At 36.7% G+C, this 15533-nt stretch overlaps 1 protein-coding gene across 5 annotated transcripts in view; it reads left to right on the top strand.

The window, feature by feature from the left end:
- The window catches only part of RGS7 (regulator of G protein signaling 7), a 497629-nt gene extending 488683 nt beyond the window's left edge, over window positions 1-8946 (top strand). For all 5 annotated transcript variants that reach the window (XM_045294230.1, XM_030886696.2, XM_004709818.3 and 2 more), the window contains one exon: window positions 8278-8946. Coding sequence is in view for 1 of the 5 variants with exons in the window: in XM_004709819.2 (XP_004709876.1) it covers window positions 8278-8328 (51 nt within the window). In the remaining 4 variants the exon portion in view is untranslated. The remainder of the gene's footprint in view (window positions 1-8277) is intronic.
- The last annotated feature ends 6587 nt before the right edge of the window (window positions 8947-15533 follow it).

The following is a 15533-nucleotide window of genomic DNA, read 5'->3' as shown; positions in this document are numbered from 1 at the left end:
AGACAGGCCTGCGGAGACAACAACATGCACAAAAACAAGACAGAGCAAAACCAAGCAACAATGTACAACAAAACAGCAACAACATCAAGCCATTAAAATATACCAAGAAAGAAACACTTGTGTTTTCCAGTCTAGCCTGTTGGGGCACCATGCCCTGTCTCCAAGATCCCCTGGGAATGATGAGGGTGGACAATCCTAATCTTTGATATGAAGAATCTTCATTCTAGTTGGAACCTTGTGAAGTCTGCATCCATAAGCAAAGTCAAATCAGGACAGGCCATCCATAAAGTCAGCAGCAATATGCACCAGTTCACAGGCTCAAAAATATTCTGTTTGTTTGGTTGGGTCCTGGTCAACTCAATGATGGCTTCTTCACTTACCCTGACCAGGGCGCACATTGGTAGCTTTGCCTTTTGACAATGGGTACTGTCACAAATTCTCAAACTCTCTAGCTCCCTTGTGCTAGGTCATGGACTTCAGACAAGTCTCTTCTTCTTTAGTTCCTGTAAACCAGGTCCATAGGTGTCAGTGGCCAGACTTAACCTGTCTCTTTATTACTGCCTTTCTCCCACTTCCACTCAACAAGTGGATACAGGTGGTCACCTAGCAAGCATTTCAGCCTGCCCACAGACTCTCTTTAAGGTTCAGTCCTAGAAAGGAGTTTTCTTCCTGGTTCCAGATTTTTTTCCAACTTCTGACAAGATTTCCAAAAAACCAGAGTTCTTCTTTCTTCTATCTGTCAATCTTGCCCCCAGGCAAGCCTCTTGGAATGTAAATGTTCTGAGTACTTCAAAACATTGTGTGGGGCTAATCTCTTCAGAATTTTCTTTGCAGGTGTGTCCTAAACCCATCTAAAGATCATATTAATGACTCAAGGCAAGTGCACTTACAAACTCTATTTTCATACTTCCCAAAATCATTTCTATAAATCCTTATATCCACAATAATAAGCAGAATATATCAGTATAAAGTAGAATCATATACTAAATTCTTGAAACAGTCAAGTTCAATCCTTATTTAGCTTATCTAAATCCTTATCTAAACTATTCTATTTATACTAAAATATGGGATTAGGTGTCTGACAGCATTAAACCAGATCTAGGATTTCAGTCAGCCATTTTGACCTTCTGCCAACTCTTTTCTCTAACCAGCATGGTCTCTGAGAAATTCTAGGGGTGATTTCTAACCCTGAGCTCAAAATATACATTAAAAACATTCATTTTCATCGTTTCATACAGGAATAACCAAAGACTACAACTAATGAAAAGAATCAAAACTGTAACTTTCCATGTTCTTTCCAGAAAACAACCCAGTAAACTACATGGACATATCTGACTTCTGGCTAGCTAAAGAAGAAATACTACCATGAGGGAGAAATCAAACAAACATCCATTCTCTATATTCACGATTTGTTTCTCTAGTACCCCACTCCCAAGGTGCCGTAATGTGTTAGCCTGGGTGGACTAGAGAAACAAATTCATGGATACACATATGTGTATAAGAAAGAGGTTTATATACAAGAGCAGTTGAACATTGAGGAAACATCCCAGCCCAGTCAAGATCAAGTCCATAAGTCTGACATTAACCCATATGTCCAATACCGATCTGCAAAGTCCTCTTCTGACTCATGAAACACATGCCATGACACCAAATGCAGGAAGATCACAGGCCAGTGGTGGAAAGTCCTTTGGATCCAGTGGCATTGTAAGCATCTCAGTGCTGGCAAGGGTCTCCACGTGGCTTCTCTAGCACCCAGGGCTGCATCAGGGTAGGTCCATGTGGCTCTTCCTCAAGGATGTCTCGCAGGGAGTCAGCCTTTTCAGTAGAGAGTCTCCAAGGGTGTGAGCCAAGAGAGTGTGTTAGCCTGGGTAGACTAGAGAAACAAATCCATGAAGATATTCATATGTGTATAAGAGAGTTTTATATAAAGGGTAATTGTACATTAAGAAAGCATCCCAACCCGGTCCAGTCCAAGCCCAGAAATCTGATATTAGCCCATATGTCTGATACCAATCTATAAAGTTCTCTTCTGACTCATGAAACACATACAATGACACCAAATGCAGGATGATCAGAGGACAGTGTCCAGAAAGTCTTGGATTCAATGGCATTGTAAGCATCTCAGTGCGGCAGGGGTCTCCATGTGGCTTCTCCAGTTCCCAGGGGTGCATCAGGGTAGGTCCATGTGGCTTCCTCTTAGGGAGGTCTCAAAGGAAGTCAGCAGAGAGAGAGAGGCTGTTTCCCACATCCAAAGAGGAAAATACAGGAGTTTCCAGAATTCTCAGGAGAAGGTCATGCCCACACACAGCCCTTCATTGGTTATGACCCAATTGACAGAGTAGACAGAGCCCCTTCACTCTTAAATCCCAAATTGACACCAGATTATGTAACTACCAGAGAGAGAGAGTCTGTCTACTGCCTCCAAGCAGGAAATCCAGGAATTCCCAGAATTCTCAGGAGAAGGCCATGCCCACCCAGAGGCCTCATTGGTTATATTTTGATTAACAAGACAGACCCCACTCCTTCACTTGTAATCCTCTCAAATTTACACCAGATTCTTTGTAAATACCACACTATACTTTGTACTTGTTCTTGGAGGAAATAACCCTAAAAGACCAAAAACAAAATAAAAGTTGTGTGTGGTCAAGTCAATTCCAACTCATAAGGAATCCATGTGTATTAGAAGAGACTGAGACTATTCTCCTTAGGTTTAAAAATAACTAACAGTTTTATTGACATATAATTCATATACTATACAATCCACTGGCTTAAGTATATTAAAGAGTTGTGCAGTCATCACCACAATCAATTTTAGAACACTTTCTTTGTCCTTGTACTCATTATTAGCTTCCCATTTACTCCCAACTTCATTTGCCATAACCCTAAGAAAATATTAATTCAATTACTGTCTCAATAGATTTACCTATTCTGTGTATCATATAAAGAAAATCAACAACAAAGGAAATCAAAGCCAACAAACAACAAGAAAGCCCTGCAGAATTCAAAATAAAGCAGAAAATAGTAAAAGCTAGAACAAATTTTACATGGATTAAAAGGGAGAGCCAGTGATACTGTGTAAAATTGTAATTTTACTACATCTGCATTAATCCACTTTATAGTGCATTCTGCATGATAACAAGGCTATTCACATCCCTGGTAATGGTCAGAAGAGATTCACCAGAGGCTTAATTTAAGTGGGAATTCTGTAAATGGATTTTGGGCTTTCACTGTTATTCATAACCTTCTGCAAACCAAGTGCTTAAAATGTATTTTTTAATACAATTCCCTCCTCTGATCATGTATTTCATTATTTACCATTTTTGCATCATACAGACTGGTATGATGCAGTCTGATGCATCATACACATTGCTTCTTCAATGTGGACTTAGCTGACACCTTACTTAGATGGCTGCTTGTTTTAAGAGAAGAATTTAAGATTACAGATATTATTATTTCTGATACCTGATCATCATCTGATTTCTTCACCATTCTTTGTTGTAGCAATCATATCTTCTGTGATCTCTTCAAGAAAACAAAGATCAAGTTGAGCTATGTCATAAAAGCTAATTATTATTAGATTTGGACTTATGATTAAGTGTAAACTCAAAATCCATTTATATATCTAAAATTTATATATGGCCCCGGGCTGCTTTAGAGCCATCATTATCATTTTATGGGGGAATATTATAAGTAATCCTCATGAGACTATGGTAATTTCATTAATTCTATAACTAATTTAGCCAATAGTATAGAATTAAAAATACTGTTGAGAAAAGGACAGCAACATTTATAAAATAGTGTTTTGAAAACATTGCCAGGCCTTTCTTCCAAGGTGCCTTTTTATGGGCTCAAAGCTTCGGCCTTTCAGTAGCAACCAAATGGTTTAAGTGTTTGTCCCACACAGGCACGCCAATATTAAAATAGCCCTAAACCAAACCCAAAGCCATCAAGTTGATTCTGACTCATAGCAACCCTGTAAAGGGTGTCTGAGGTTATAAATCTTTACAGGATCAGTTTCATCTTTCTCCCTCACAGTGGCTGTTGGTTTGAGTCCTGAAGTTATAATTAGTAGTTATAGTTAGTAGTCCAACACTTACCCAAAAGTGCCACCACATTAAAGTAGGAAATTTGAAAATGCTAGACACTAAACAACTTTATCCATAAACATGAATAAATGTATGTGTATATTTACAAGCATCCTGCTGTGTCTTTTTATATATTTTTATATATAAATATATATTATATATATATTTAAATATATTTAGCAGGTATCACACAGTAAACTCATATTGGGCAAAATCCCATGCCTCTTCAACCCGCGTCTGGGCACTACCTTTTGATGGCTATGGTTTTTCAATGATCAGAATCTAAGGGCTATAAGAGCAGACGTTGAACAATCCCAAATGCACTAATTACGCCTATAATTTCAACCCGCAAAGATGATAAGGAGATCTTAATAAAATGGTATTGGAAATATAAAACACAGTCTCTAAACCATGCTGAGTGTTTTTATTGGAAAAGAATGAAATTCACATATCAGCTGCTTGGTTCATGGAACAGGGAGAGCTCACTGTTTTTTTAATCTATTGACTCATAGAACAATTCTTTAATATAATAATCATGGCTCAGTTACCATCAAGGGGAACAGTAAGCAATAATATTCTCATACATATATCCTAGGACAAGAGCTCAACAAGATACATTTGTACCTCACCACCTTCTAATGAAGTTCATTCTAAACCAAGTACTAGTAATTTTAAAATGTCCAAAAGGGATGTAGAAATTAAACTGTATTATTCTTTATTAAATTTATAATCATCACTTCAGTTTAACATTTTTAATGTAAGTTGGAAATGGCTTACTATTTTATTATAGGTATTTCAGACTATATCCCAATAGTTTGAGCCAACTCACTTTAATCTGTAGCTATAATAGAAGCAATTTTATATTACCATCTCTGCCCTTCTTCTCCGCTACGTAAGAATTCACAATATAAGAATTGCCTCAATCTATATATACTTCCTTCCATCTTACAAAGTGCATTAGAAAGAATAAGCACTTTTTAAAGGTAAAGTTTTCAGTTTGAATGAATATATATTCACACATGCATTCATTTATATTAAGGGCACAAGACAATACAGTCGTGAGGATTACTTCAAAAAGTATCCGGGAAAATGGAGTTAAGGATAGTGGATTTTTTTTCATGAGCTTTTTGATGTCCCTTTCTGTTAAGAAATAGCAGCTCATCTCAATGCACTGCCATCCAGTTGATTTCGACACCTCAAACCCGTAATACAGTAGGACTGCCCTTTTGGGTTTCCAAGACTGGAAATCTTTACAGAAGCAGAAAGCTGGTGGTTTCAAATTGCAGACCTTGTTGTTAGTAACCACTACATAACCAACTATGCTACTAGGGCTCCAAGAAATAGTCTTCAACTTTGGAGAAATGGGTTTTTGTTTTGTTTTTAATATTCAAAAATTACTTAATAAACTGTTCGCCAGAAATTGAAATAAAAGAGCAGGGTAATTACAATATTTCCATTAGTGTATTTAATTATCTGCCCTACTCAGAGGCAGAATAATGACTTTGTGTCTGTGTATTCTGATGTGTGTAGCTAGTAATAAAAACCAACATCAACTGAGTAAACAGAATATTTGAAGAATAATCTTAAGCAATTTGAATGTATTATACTTCCAAATAAGCTTTAAAAACAATTAGGGGCCCTTACAGCTCTTATCACAATCCATACATATATCCATTGTATCAAACACATCTGTATATATGTTGTCATCATCTATTTCAGAACATTTTCTTTCTACTTGAGCCCTTGGTATCAGTTCCTCATTTTTTATTTTTCCTCCCTCACCCACATCCCCTTGATAATTTATTGAAAAAATTTTCCCCATGTCTTGCACAGACTGCTGTCTTCTTTCACCCACTTTTCTGCTCTCCTCCTCCCCCTGGGAGGAGGCCACATGTCGATTATTGTTATCGGTTCCCTCTTCCCACCCCACCACCCCCCACCTTCCCTTACTCTCCTAGTATCACTGCTGCCCTAGCAGCTGCTATTATTATTCCCATTTTATGGATGAGAAAAATGAAACAAAGAATTGGTGACAATAAATGCATATATCATTTATAAGGCTAATATAAATTGCAAAGAAAGGTATCTTATTTAGCAAACTGCCTTTTATTTTTTTATTTATGAAAATAATATTTTTTAATTGCACTTAGTAGAACATAGAATATTGTTTTATGAGCATTTAGGTACAATAACAAACATCCCAGAATGTGATGATAAGAAAAGAAGCATTCCTCTAATAAAATCCACTTAAAAACAAATTTACAATTGTAAATTAATGAAAGGTAAGTAGAGCTCTATCTGAATGCATTGTTTTTTTCTTCCTAAATGTTCAGTTGCTCACCCTACAACCCCAATGGTAAATCAAGCATTTACTTTTTAAATATCTTTAGTTCCAAAATAATAGATGATATTGTCATTTATTATTATTTTTGGAGTGTAAATTAGGTGGGGCCTTATATTTCAGATCATCAACTTTACATTCAACAGTTAAAACCACCAAACTCTCCAGTAATTTATCCCTCCCCCATGCATTGTCTCTTCTCCCTCTTGTGGACTGCCATCCTCCACTTCACTCCCTTTAACAATCATCTATCATCTGGTCTAGAAACCTTAGTGGCATAATGGCCTATGTGTTGGGCTGTCTAGAACAAGGTCATAAGTTCAAATCCACCAGCCTCTCCATAAGAGACAAATGAAACTTTCTACTCCCATAATGACTTAGTCTCAGAAACCCAAAGGGGCAGTTCTACCCTTTCCTATAGGGCCGCTATGAGCCAGAATTGACTTGATGGCAGTGAATTGGTTTTGTTTTGTTTTGTTTTACTATCTACTCAAACTGTCTTTTCTTATGTAAAATTTTCTGCCACAACTTTACTAAAAGCCCAATGGGAAATACCTTTCTTAAATAATTTTCTTCCTATTTCATTATATAAATATACTTTAAATTATATATATACTTTTCTTCTTTCATTATTAGTTGGTAAAAGCTAAGTAGCAAACCTTTTTCCCAAATTAAAACAAAACCATGTAATGTTCATAGCTCTTCTTCTTGTCAGCAGAAGGGCCCTTATCAATTGTAAAAAACCCTTGTTCTTGGAAATATTCTTTAAAATATTGTCATTTCTAAAAACTGTGGCTGCACACGATGATTTCTCTCCCAATACAGCACTGCACTTTTATCAAACTCTGCCTCACCATGGGCATTGCTATGGTGTGAGATATTATAAAACCCATACACTTATCAAAAATGCTTTTGATCTTCCTATATATCTTATCATCTAGAAGTAAAATTTGATTCAGTAAGTGGACTATCTATTTTTAGTAGAGTATATAAAGTGCAAGTTTGAACAAAAATCAATTACTCCACTATCCTATTCAGAAATTTAAAATATCTTCTCTTTCTAGAATAGTTATAATTAACAGGGACAATGTTGACTAGCAAGATCTTCAAGATCAACAATAATGTACTATAGGTGTTAACACAATATGTGGAATATAAGTAATGAGATTTTTTAGGCTTGATGTTAAAAGAAATCATTGAAAAATATTGGGGGGATTTCTATAATATGAAATAGGGACTAAAGAAATTTTCATGTGTAGATGTGTACTTGGACCCCTTTTTCTCCATCATGATATAAGACAGGGTATTCTCAAACTTCTACCAGTCACACACTCAAACTGTACTCTATTTAATTAAACTATACCCTATATAAATCTAGATGTTTGTAAATGCAACATTAATCTCAGAAATTGAACAAAAATACATTTATGTTACTATCTTTCAGAGCCACTTACCAGGAATTGTTGTAACTCAGATTTATAACCAGTTGCAAACTTAGGTATTGCATCATTGCTAAGCCTTAGTGAAGTGTTTATGGACATGTTTTATGACTTGTTAATCTGTGCTGTGAAATCATCAGTCTGTGGCAGGGAGGATGAAAGAGATGAGGGGGGAGAGATCATGGGAGGAGGGATGTGGGCCATCCTGTTTGATATGTTGGTGGAGGGAGGGACGAAGGGAGGGTCATTATTCATGATGTTTGAAATAAGGTGTACCTCAAGGGTGTAGTTTTGACCCATATACAAATTTCAGCTCGGTAAATAAATAAACACATATTACTAGAACACATTTGTAGTTATCTTATTCTATTTTCTCTTTTTCATTTTTTTCTTGTGTTCTATCTTTCCTCAGGGGAAATCACTCACGTCAAAAAGGTTAACAAGCCTCGTTCAGTCTTACTAATTGGATCATACTGAACCACGGATGCCAGCTGGACTCACTGCACATGTTTTATAGCTTGCTGTTAACTGGAGCAGAAGCCCAAGGTTTTGCATGAGCAAAGACTGACTTGTTCTTTTTGTGTGTGTATACATTAAGGCATTGCCATCTCTAAGCAACTCTACCATTTCAATGCCTCCATTCAAAATGTTGTCTGTTTACTTTCTTCTTGTGCTAAGCTAGATCTGTGTCTTTCCTTTTTAACAAGTTCAAGTGAAGTAAAATCATTTTTTTTTAAATTTCCTCTTCTCAAAGCTTCTGCTCGACACTCTGTTTACTAAAAATTCAGTCACACACTGGATGAATTGCAAAAAAAGCATATTAAAATGTATGTATATGGCTTTGCATTATTAAACAACAAATTAGCACAGAAAGTTTTATTTAATCAATGTATTCAGTGAAAACAATCCCATGTCATTATCTGTTGTCTGAAAATTCTCAGTTAAGTTTCTTGAATTTATTTTTTTACCACATTTAAATAAGAAACCCCTTTTACTCCAGATGTACTAAAGTTGATCCTTTCTCTGTAAATTTGTGTGTTTATATTGTTGATTTATCTTTCATTAAATGATACAGAATCTCTTTGTTGTAGTAAATTTTTACTTCAGTGCTAAGTAAAAAAGAAAACTAACTTTATTTAAAACATCTAGAAATGTAGAAGTGCAGGTTGGATGATCATTCTAAAAATTTATTTCATTGTTTCAACATAGACTTTGGTCGTGCCACAGCTTTTAGCAGATTGGCAGCTAACCAGGAACAATAGCCATGGTGGTTCTGAGGTACAGTTGTAACCTCCATGCAGGAGACCTGTTTGAGTTCCAACCTCATACACAGCCACCACCTATTTTCCAATTGATGCTTGTGTTTTGTTTTGTTAAACAAATTTTAATGATGTTTCCAGACCAAGACCTACTAGGAAGACCCACCCCCCAGAATTATGCTTTAAGACAAAAATACAACAGTCTTGATTTGAAAGGGCACAATCTTAATTCTAACAGGAATATTCTATTAATTCTGATCATGCCCTTAATATATATTTTCCCATTATTTTGACAAATGTTGGCCTAATCAAAGGACTACTACTTATCCTCTCTTTTCTCTACCTTCTCCCTACTGTCCCTGCATACCTATCTCTGTCATACTCATTTCTCCACCTTACTACCATATTCCCTAACATGGTTTAGCTCTTTCACATCACTAGAAAGAGTCCCTGAATGACTCATCAGCTCTCACACCGCTAATAGCTCTACCATGATGCCAAGTACACTAAGCCCCTCCCCCATAAACAAGAAAGACAAACACAAACAACTAAAAATTACCCAAACCTAATGGAGTACTCGGAAAAAGGCCTAAGAACTACCAGAAACAAAATTCAGAATTATGGTGTTCAGGTCCTTTCAAGAGATGTGGAGAACACTCATGAAAACAATGGAAGACATTGAAAAACTAAAATCTGTACACCAAAGGGAATCCAGGAGGATAAGTAATGAGATAAAAATGTTAGGAAACATAGTAAAAGATCTCAGGGATAAAATGGAAGAATATAAAAATTGAACAAATGAACTCAAAGACAATTTCTCTGGCTGCAACCAAGGAAAGAATTGATCAACAAAAAAAGTGAAAGAATCAGAAGGAATCCTGAGAATGTGGGACACGACCCAAAGAAACAACCTATGCCTCATCCAGATTTCAGAGAAAGAAGAAACAAAAAAGTCTGCAGATTTCCCCAATATCACTAAATGGAGAAAATTACTCCAAGAAGTTGAGAGAACCCCAAATAGATAAACTAGGTATCATCATTAAACTGTCCAATTTCAAAAAAAAGAAGAGGTTCCTGAGGGAAGCTAAGGAAAGAAAGAATAGTCTCCTACAAAAGAAAACTGATGAGGATAAACTCAAACTTCTCAACAGAAACTGCAGGCAGGAAGACAATGGAGCAACTTATATAAAATACTATTCATAGTATATCGAATATAAATAAATAAATGAAAAACTATAACTTCTAAAACACCTAGGAATGAAATAAGGAAACAAAAAAGAGATCTACAGAACTTAGACAAAGACAAAAAGAAAGAGAAAACATATTAGATGGTAAAAATAATAAATTTTTATTAATATATCTGGATATAATGTATAATAGACACATAAAGTAGTACTACTCAGAAAATTGAAGTATTAGATATTTAGGGGGAAAAAGTAGGACAAATACTGACCGAAACAAAATTTGTATATTTAGCACTTAAAAAAGTCAACATAAAAGGATTCACAGAAGTCAAAAAAGGGATTCTATATAGATAAAAATGATGAAAAAAATCCATCAAGAACTTAAACCAAACATAAATATCCACCAAAATATAAATGGAAGACAACTCAAAGAAAACTTGAAGCCTTGGGTTGCGATATTGAAAAATTCTACGAACAAAATATTGAGCAATGCAGGAGGCATCAAAGAAGATAGAATAAACAGCAAAACTGTACAAAAAAAGAAATAGTCTACATTCCACCACTTCAGTAGATAGTGTATGAACAGGAACCAATGGTACCAAAGAAAGAAATACAGTGCTGCATTGAAACCATTAGCCAAAAACAAGGCTCCAGGAGTTGATGGACTACTAATTGCAACAAGCTGATGAAGCACTGGAAGCACTCACTTGTTTATGCCAGAAAATTAGGAACACAGCTACTTGGTCAACTAACTGGAAAAGATTCATATTTGTACTCATTCCAAAGAAAGGTGACCCAACAGAATGTTCAAATTATAGGACAATATCATTAATATCATGTGATAGATAGGTTTATTGTGCCAATCAGGACAATTGGAATATGTGGGATTCATAAAGTTGCAGTTTGATTGGAGGGCAAAGAGATAAATGGCTCGGCAAGCCCTGCCTCTCTCGCTCTTGCTCTCTGGTGATCAGACCAATGTGTGGCTGCCTTAGCTAGAGCTCTACGTCAACTTGTGACCTACACTACCTGTGGGACACCCAACCCATGGACTGTGTTGCTAGAGCTTGAGGTTCCTTCGAGACCTGCTGCGCTGGGGACTGTTTGATCCTGTCATCTGGCTGACTGTTGGTAACCTACCCTGCTGTTTGCTGCCTGTGGCTGGACTGCCTGCATTCCTAAAGGGGAAACTCAGCTATCTGCTTCCTTGACTTTGGACCCAGCAGCCCTCATGAGTTGAAGGACTTCCAGTATATTAACTGTTTCACAGAACTGAGTTGAACTAAGCCGTCTGTACTGCTGTGTAGACTAATTAGCTGTTATATTCCTTCATGCTATCTATCTATATATCTATAGATATATAGATATAAAAATCATAAGTGTCAAGGTTTTGTTTCTCTAGAGAATGCTGTCTGACACATATCACATGTATGTAAAAAACTTTCTAACAATCATGCAAAAAGTGGTTGCAGCAGTACATTTACAGGGAGTTGCTGGAGGATAGGGCTAGAGTCAGAAGAGGGTGTGGAACAAGATATATCCTTGCCAATGTCAGATGGATCTTGGCTGAAAGAAGAGAATACAAGATATTTGCCTATACTCCAAGGCATTAAACTAAGTAAAACTTTAGGAAAGTAGAATATACAAGAATTAAAAGTTTTACTTAATCAGAAGCAAGAAATATGAGAGAAAATGAAAAAGTATTGCTACAAAAGTATAGAAACACTTATTACGCAAAAATGTCAAAATATGAAGCTATTGTCTCTCAACATATCCTCCATCTAAGTCTACATATGTTTGAAGTAGTGTTTTCACCTCTCTAAACTTTCCGAAAGAATTCTGTACACTTTAATTTATACCACATTAAGCCTCCAGTTATGATATCCTCAAAGGATTCAAACCATATTATTTTTTTCACTTGTTATTATGAATTTTATAGAGATGCAGGTTTACAGAGCAAATCATGTTTCAATCAGCAATTGATATGTTTGGTTCTTGTCCTCAGTTACAGTTCTTACAACATAATATAACTTACCCTTTATTTCCTGTTTTCTTTTCTCCCACTCTCCTAACCCTTCTGAGCTTTGTCTTGAATAAATGTTGCCCTTTTGATTTCAAATGTTTGATTATTCTAAGGTGTGTTATTGTTTCCCTTATTGTGTTATTGTAGACCTGTCCATTGGTTGACTGCAAATTGAGCCGTGGTGGTGGGCGTAAAGTGTTGAGTTCTGTTCTCTACCTAAAGTGTGACTTAGGGACATAACTGAGTGTTCTACAAGGCTCTAAATGGCCAGCAAGCATGATGTTTTTATGATTTTGAATTTTGTTTCACATTTTTCTCCCGACTCTATCCACGATATTTTAATATCCACGATATCATAGCAGTTCCTACTAGGATTTGGGAACAACCAGTTCTACCTTCTGGGTTGTGGAGACTGGGGCTTATATGATCCATTAGCCACAAAGCATATCCTTTTTAAAATTTCACTGCTATTTGGGCTAACAAAAACATTTGAAGAGGCTGTGGAGGGCTAGAGTAGGTTTTCCCAATGAAATTCTCACAGCCTCTGCTGCTCTCAGAGAATGTACAAGTGCATTGTGAGTGTGAACATTTCTTCAATGAACTTTCCCAATCATTTTTTTATTACCAATGCAGTTTTCCATTTTATTATAACTTATTCATTATATTCCTTTGTCCTTCAAAAAAATCTTTCAAGGTGACCCCTTTGGAATCTCTGAGAAATGCTCACCATCACAATCTGAGTTTCATTCTTTGCCTTAAATTAATCTTTGAGGATTTTCTGACCTTCCTTAAAATTCTTGAAATCAATCTAAATTTTAGTTTTTGTTTTGTTTTACGTAAGGCAGCATTCCCATAACTTGTTTTAAAGCTTTAGTTATTTGGTAAGATGTCCAGTAAACTTTTAAGTAAAAAAATTATATCAGTCCTGCCTCCTTTTTACTTGAATGCACATTATCAAGGGCAAGGTAACAAGAGAGACGTATGTATAGTTATTCACAGATTTCAGAGATATGCTTAAACATATTTTGTTTAGAGTAAACCCATACAGAAGGAACAGTTTCAAAATGTTCACGTAAAAATTCAATTAATGCTTCTGAGCAAACAAAAAAAATCATATCAGTGGGTGCTCACCTTCCCAATGTGATCACTGAAGACAAATGTGTGTATAAGCAAATGTGGTGAAGAAAGCTGATGGTGCCCGGCTATCAAAAGATATAGCATCTGGGATCTTAAAGGCCTGAAGATAAACAAGCAGCCATCTAGCTCAGAAGCAACAAAGCCCACATGGAAGAAGCACACCAGCCTGTGTGACCACAAGGTGTCAAAGGAGTCAGGTATCAGGCATAAAAGAAAAAAATCATATCATTGTAAATGAGGGTGAGTGCAGAGTGGAGACCCAAAGCCCATCTGTAGGCAACTGCACACCCCCTTACTGAAGGGTTACGGGGAGGAGATGAGCCAGTCAGGGTGCCGGGTAGCAACGATGAAACATACAGCTTTCCTCTAGTTCTTAAATGCTTCCTCCCCCCACTATCATGATCCCAATTCTACCTTCCAAATCTGGCTAGACCACAGGATGTACACTGGTACAGATAGGGACTGGAAACATAGGGAATCCAGGACAGATGACCCCTTCAGGACCAGTGGTGAGAGTGGCGATACCTGGAGGGTGGAGGGAAGATGGGGTAGAAAAGAAGAACTGATTACAAGATCTACATATAACCTCCCTGGGGTATGGACAACAGATAAGTGGGTGAAGGGAGACGTGGACAGTGTAAGATATGACAAAATAATAATTTATGAATTATGAAGGGTTCATGAAGGAAGGGATAGTGGGGAGGAAGGGGGGGAAATGAGCTAATATTAAGGGCTCAAGTAGAAAGTAAATGTTTTGAGAATGACAATGGCAAAAAATGTACAAATGTGCTTGGCACAATGGATGTATGTATGGATTGTGATAAGAATTGTACAAGCCCCCAATAAAATGATTTTTTAAATGGAATTAAAAGATGGTAGTTTTTTGGGGGTTTTTTTCATTATTTTTTTTAAAGTTCCTTCAAATGAACTGGGACCTTTTTTGACTTAGCACCATATAAAATTAGGACCATCAACCAATGGGTTAAAAAAAAAACTATATGAGAAATTATTTTTAAAGGTATAACATTGGAACTCTCTAAATCAAGAAGACAAAGATTGCCGATGGGATTAAAAAGTGTCACAATTATATTAATTTTGTAATTGTCCTTATTTACTCATTACATATTATTTATGGAGATGTGTACAGGATAAAGTTAACAAGGTGTGGGCTATGATAGTTACCTTTTTTATATATAATTTATTGTGAATTAGTTGCAGCAGTTACAGTTCAGCTCATCATTTTTGTATTCAATAGCTTAAACTACTTATCAAATATCTACAGTTTTCCCTATCTTCTCCCCACTTTTTCCTCTTTATCTTTTAGAATACTATCCTCCCCTTCATTCAAGTTAATGCTATCTACCTTCTAGCCTGTTGTTTCTACGTTCCTCCCTCACACTTCCACTACTGATGTCTATTTCATTTGGAATTTTATTATGGTTTTGATTTTGTAAGCAGTATTTGTATGGCCAGATCAATACCATGCCGGCTTCTAGCAGCAAGTGACCTTGAATCTCCCCCACCCATGAGGAACTGACCAGAGCTGGCTAATGGCCCGCTTTGTTCTCGCCCACCACTCTGCCCCCGCACGAATACACCTGGAACCAGGAAGACACCTTACTTCCAGAAACCCAGACATACCTGTCCAAATATAATCTTCTCCCCTGTAGCCTGAAGTGCGACTCCCCCGGCCTGGACACTGTGGACCGTGGGACTTCACCCCGGCTGGGTTTTTTCCCCCAATAAAGCCTGTTTGTTCTAATTTGACTGATTTGGTTTCTCTCACCTCTCGACTACCTTACAGAAGTCTAATGCAATATGTGTCCTTGTGTGACTGACTTCCTCACTAAACATCATATTCTCCAAATCCATCCATGCCATAAAGTGTCTCAGGTTCATCATTATTTGAGTTAGTTAATTGTGCCAGCCTGGCCGATAATCACATGTGGGGCTGGTTGAAAGGCAGAGGGATAAATGGGTGGTGAAGCCTCGCCTTTCTAGTTCTCGGGTCTCTTGTTTTGTGATGGTTGTATCGGGTGCAGCTGCCTTAGCAGTTCCCTGCTTC

Source organism: Echinops telfairi, unplaced genomic scaffold, assembly GCF_000313985.2.
Source record: "Echinops telfairi isolate 266 unplaced genomic scaffold, ASM31398v2 ScPeMD7_3509;HRSCAF=4178, whole genome shotgun sequence".
NCBI lineage: Eukaryota > Metazoa > Chordata > Mammalia > Afrosoricida > Tenrecidae > Echinops > Echinops telfairi.
This window is presented reverse-complemented; position numbering and strand designations above follow the sequence as displayed.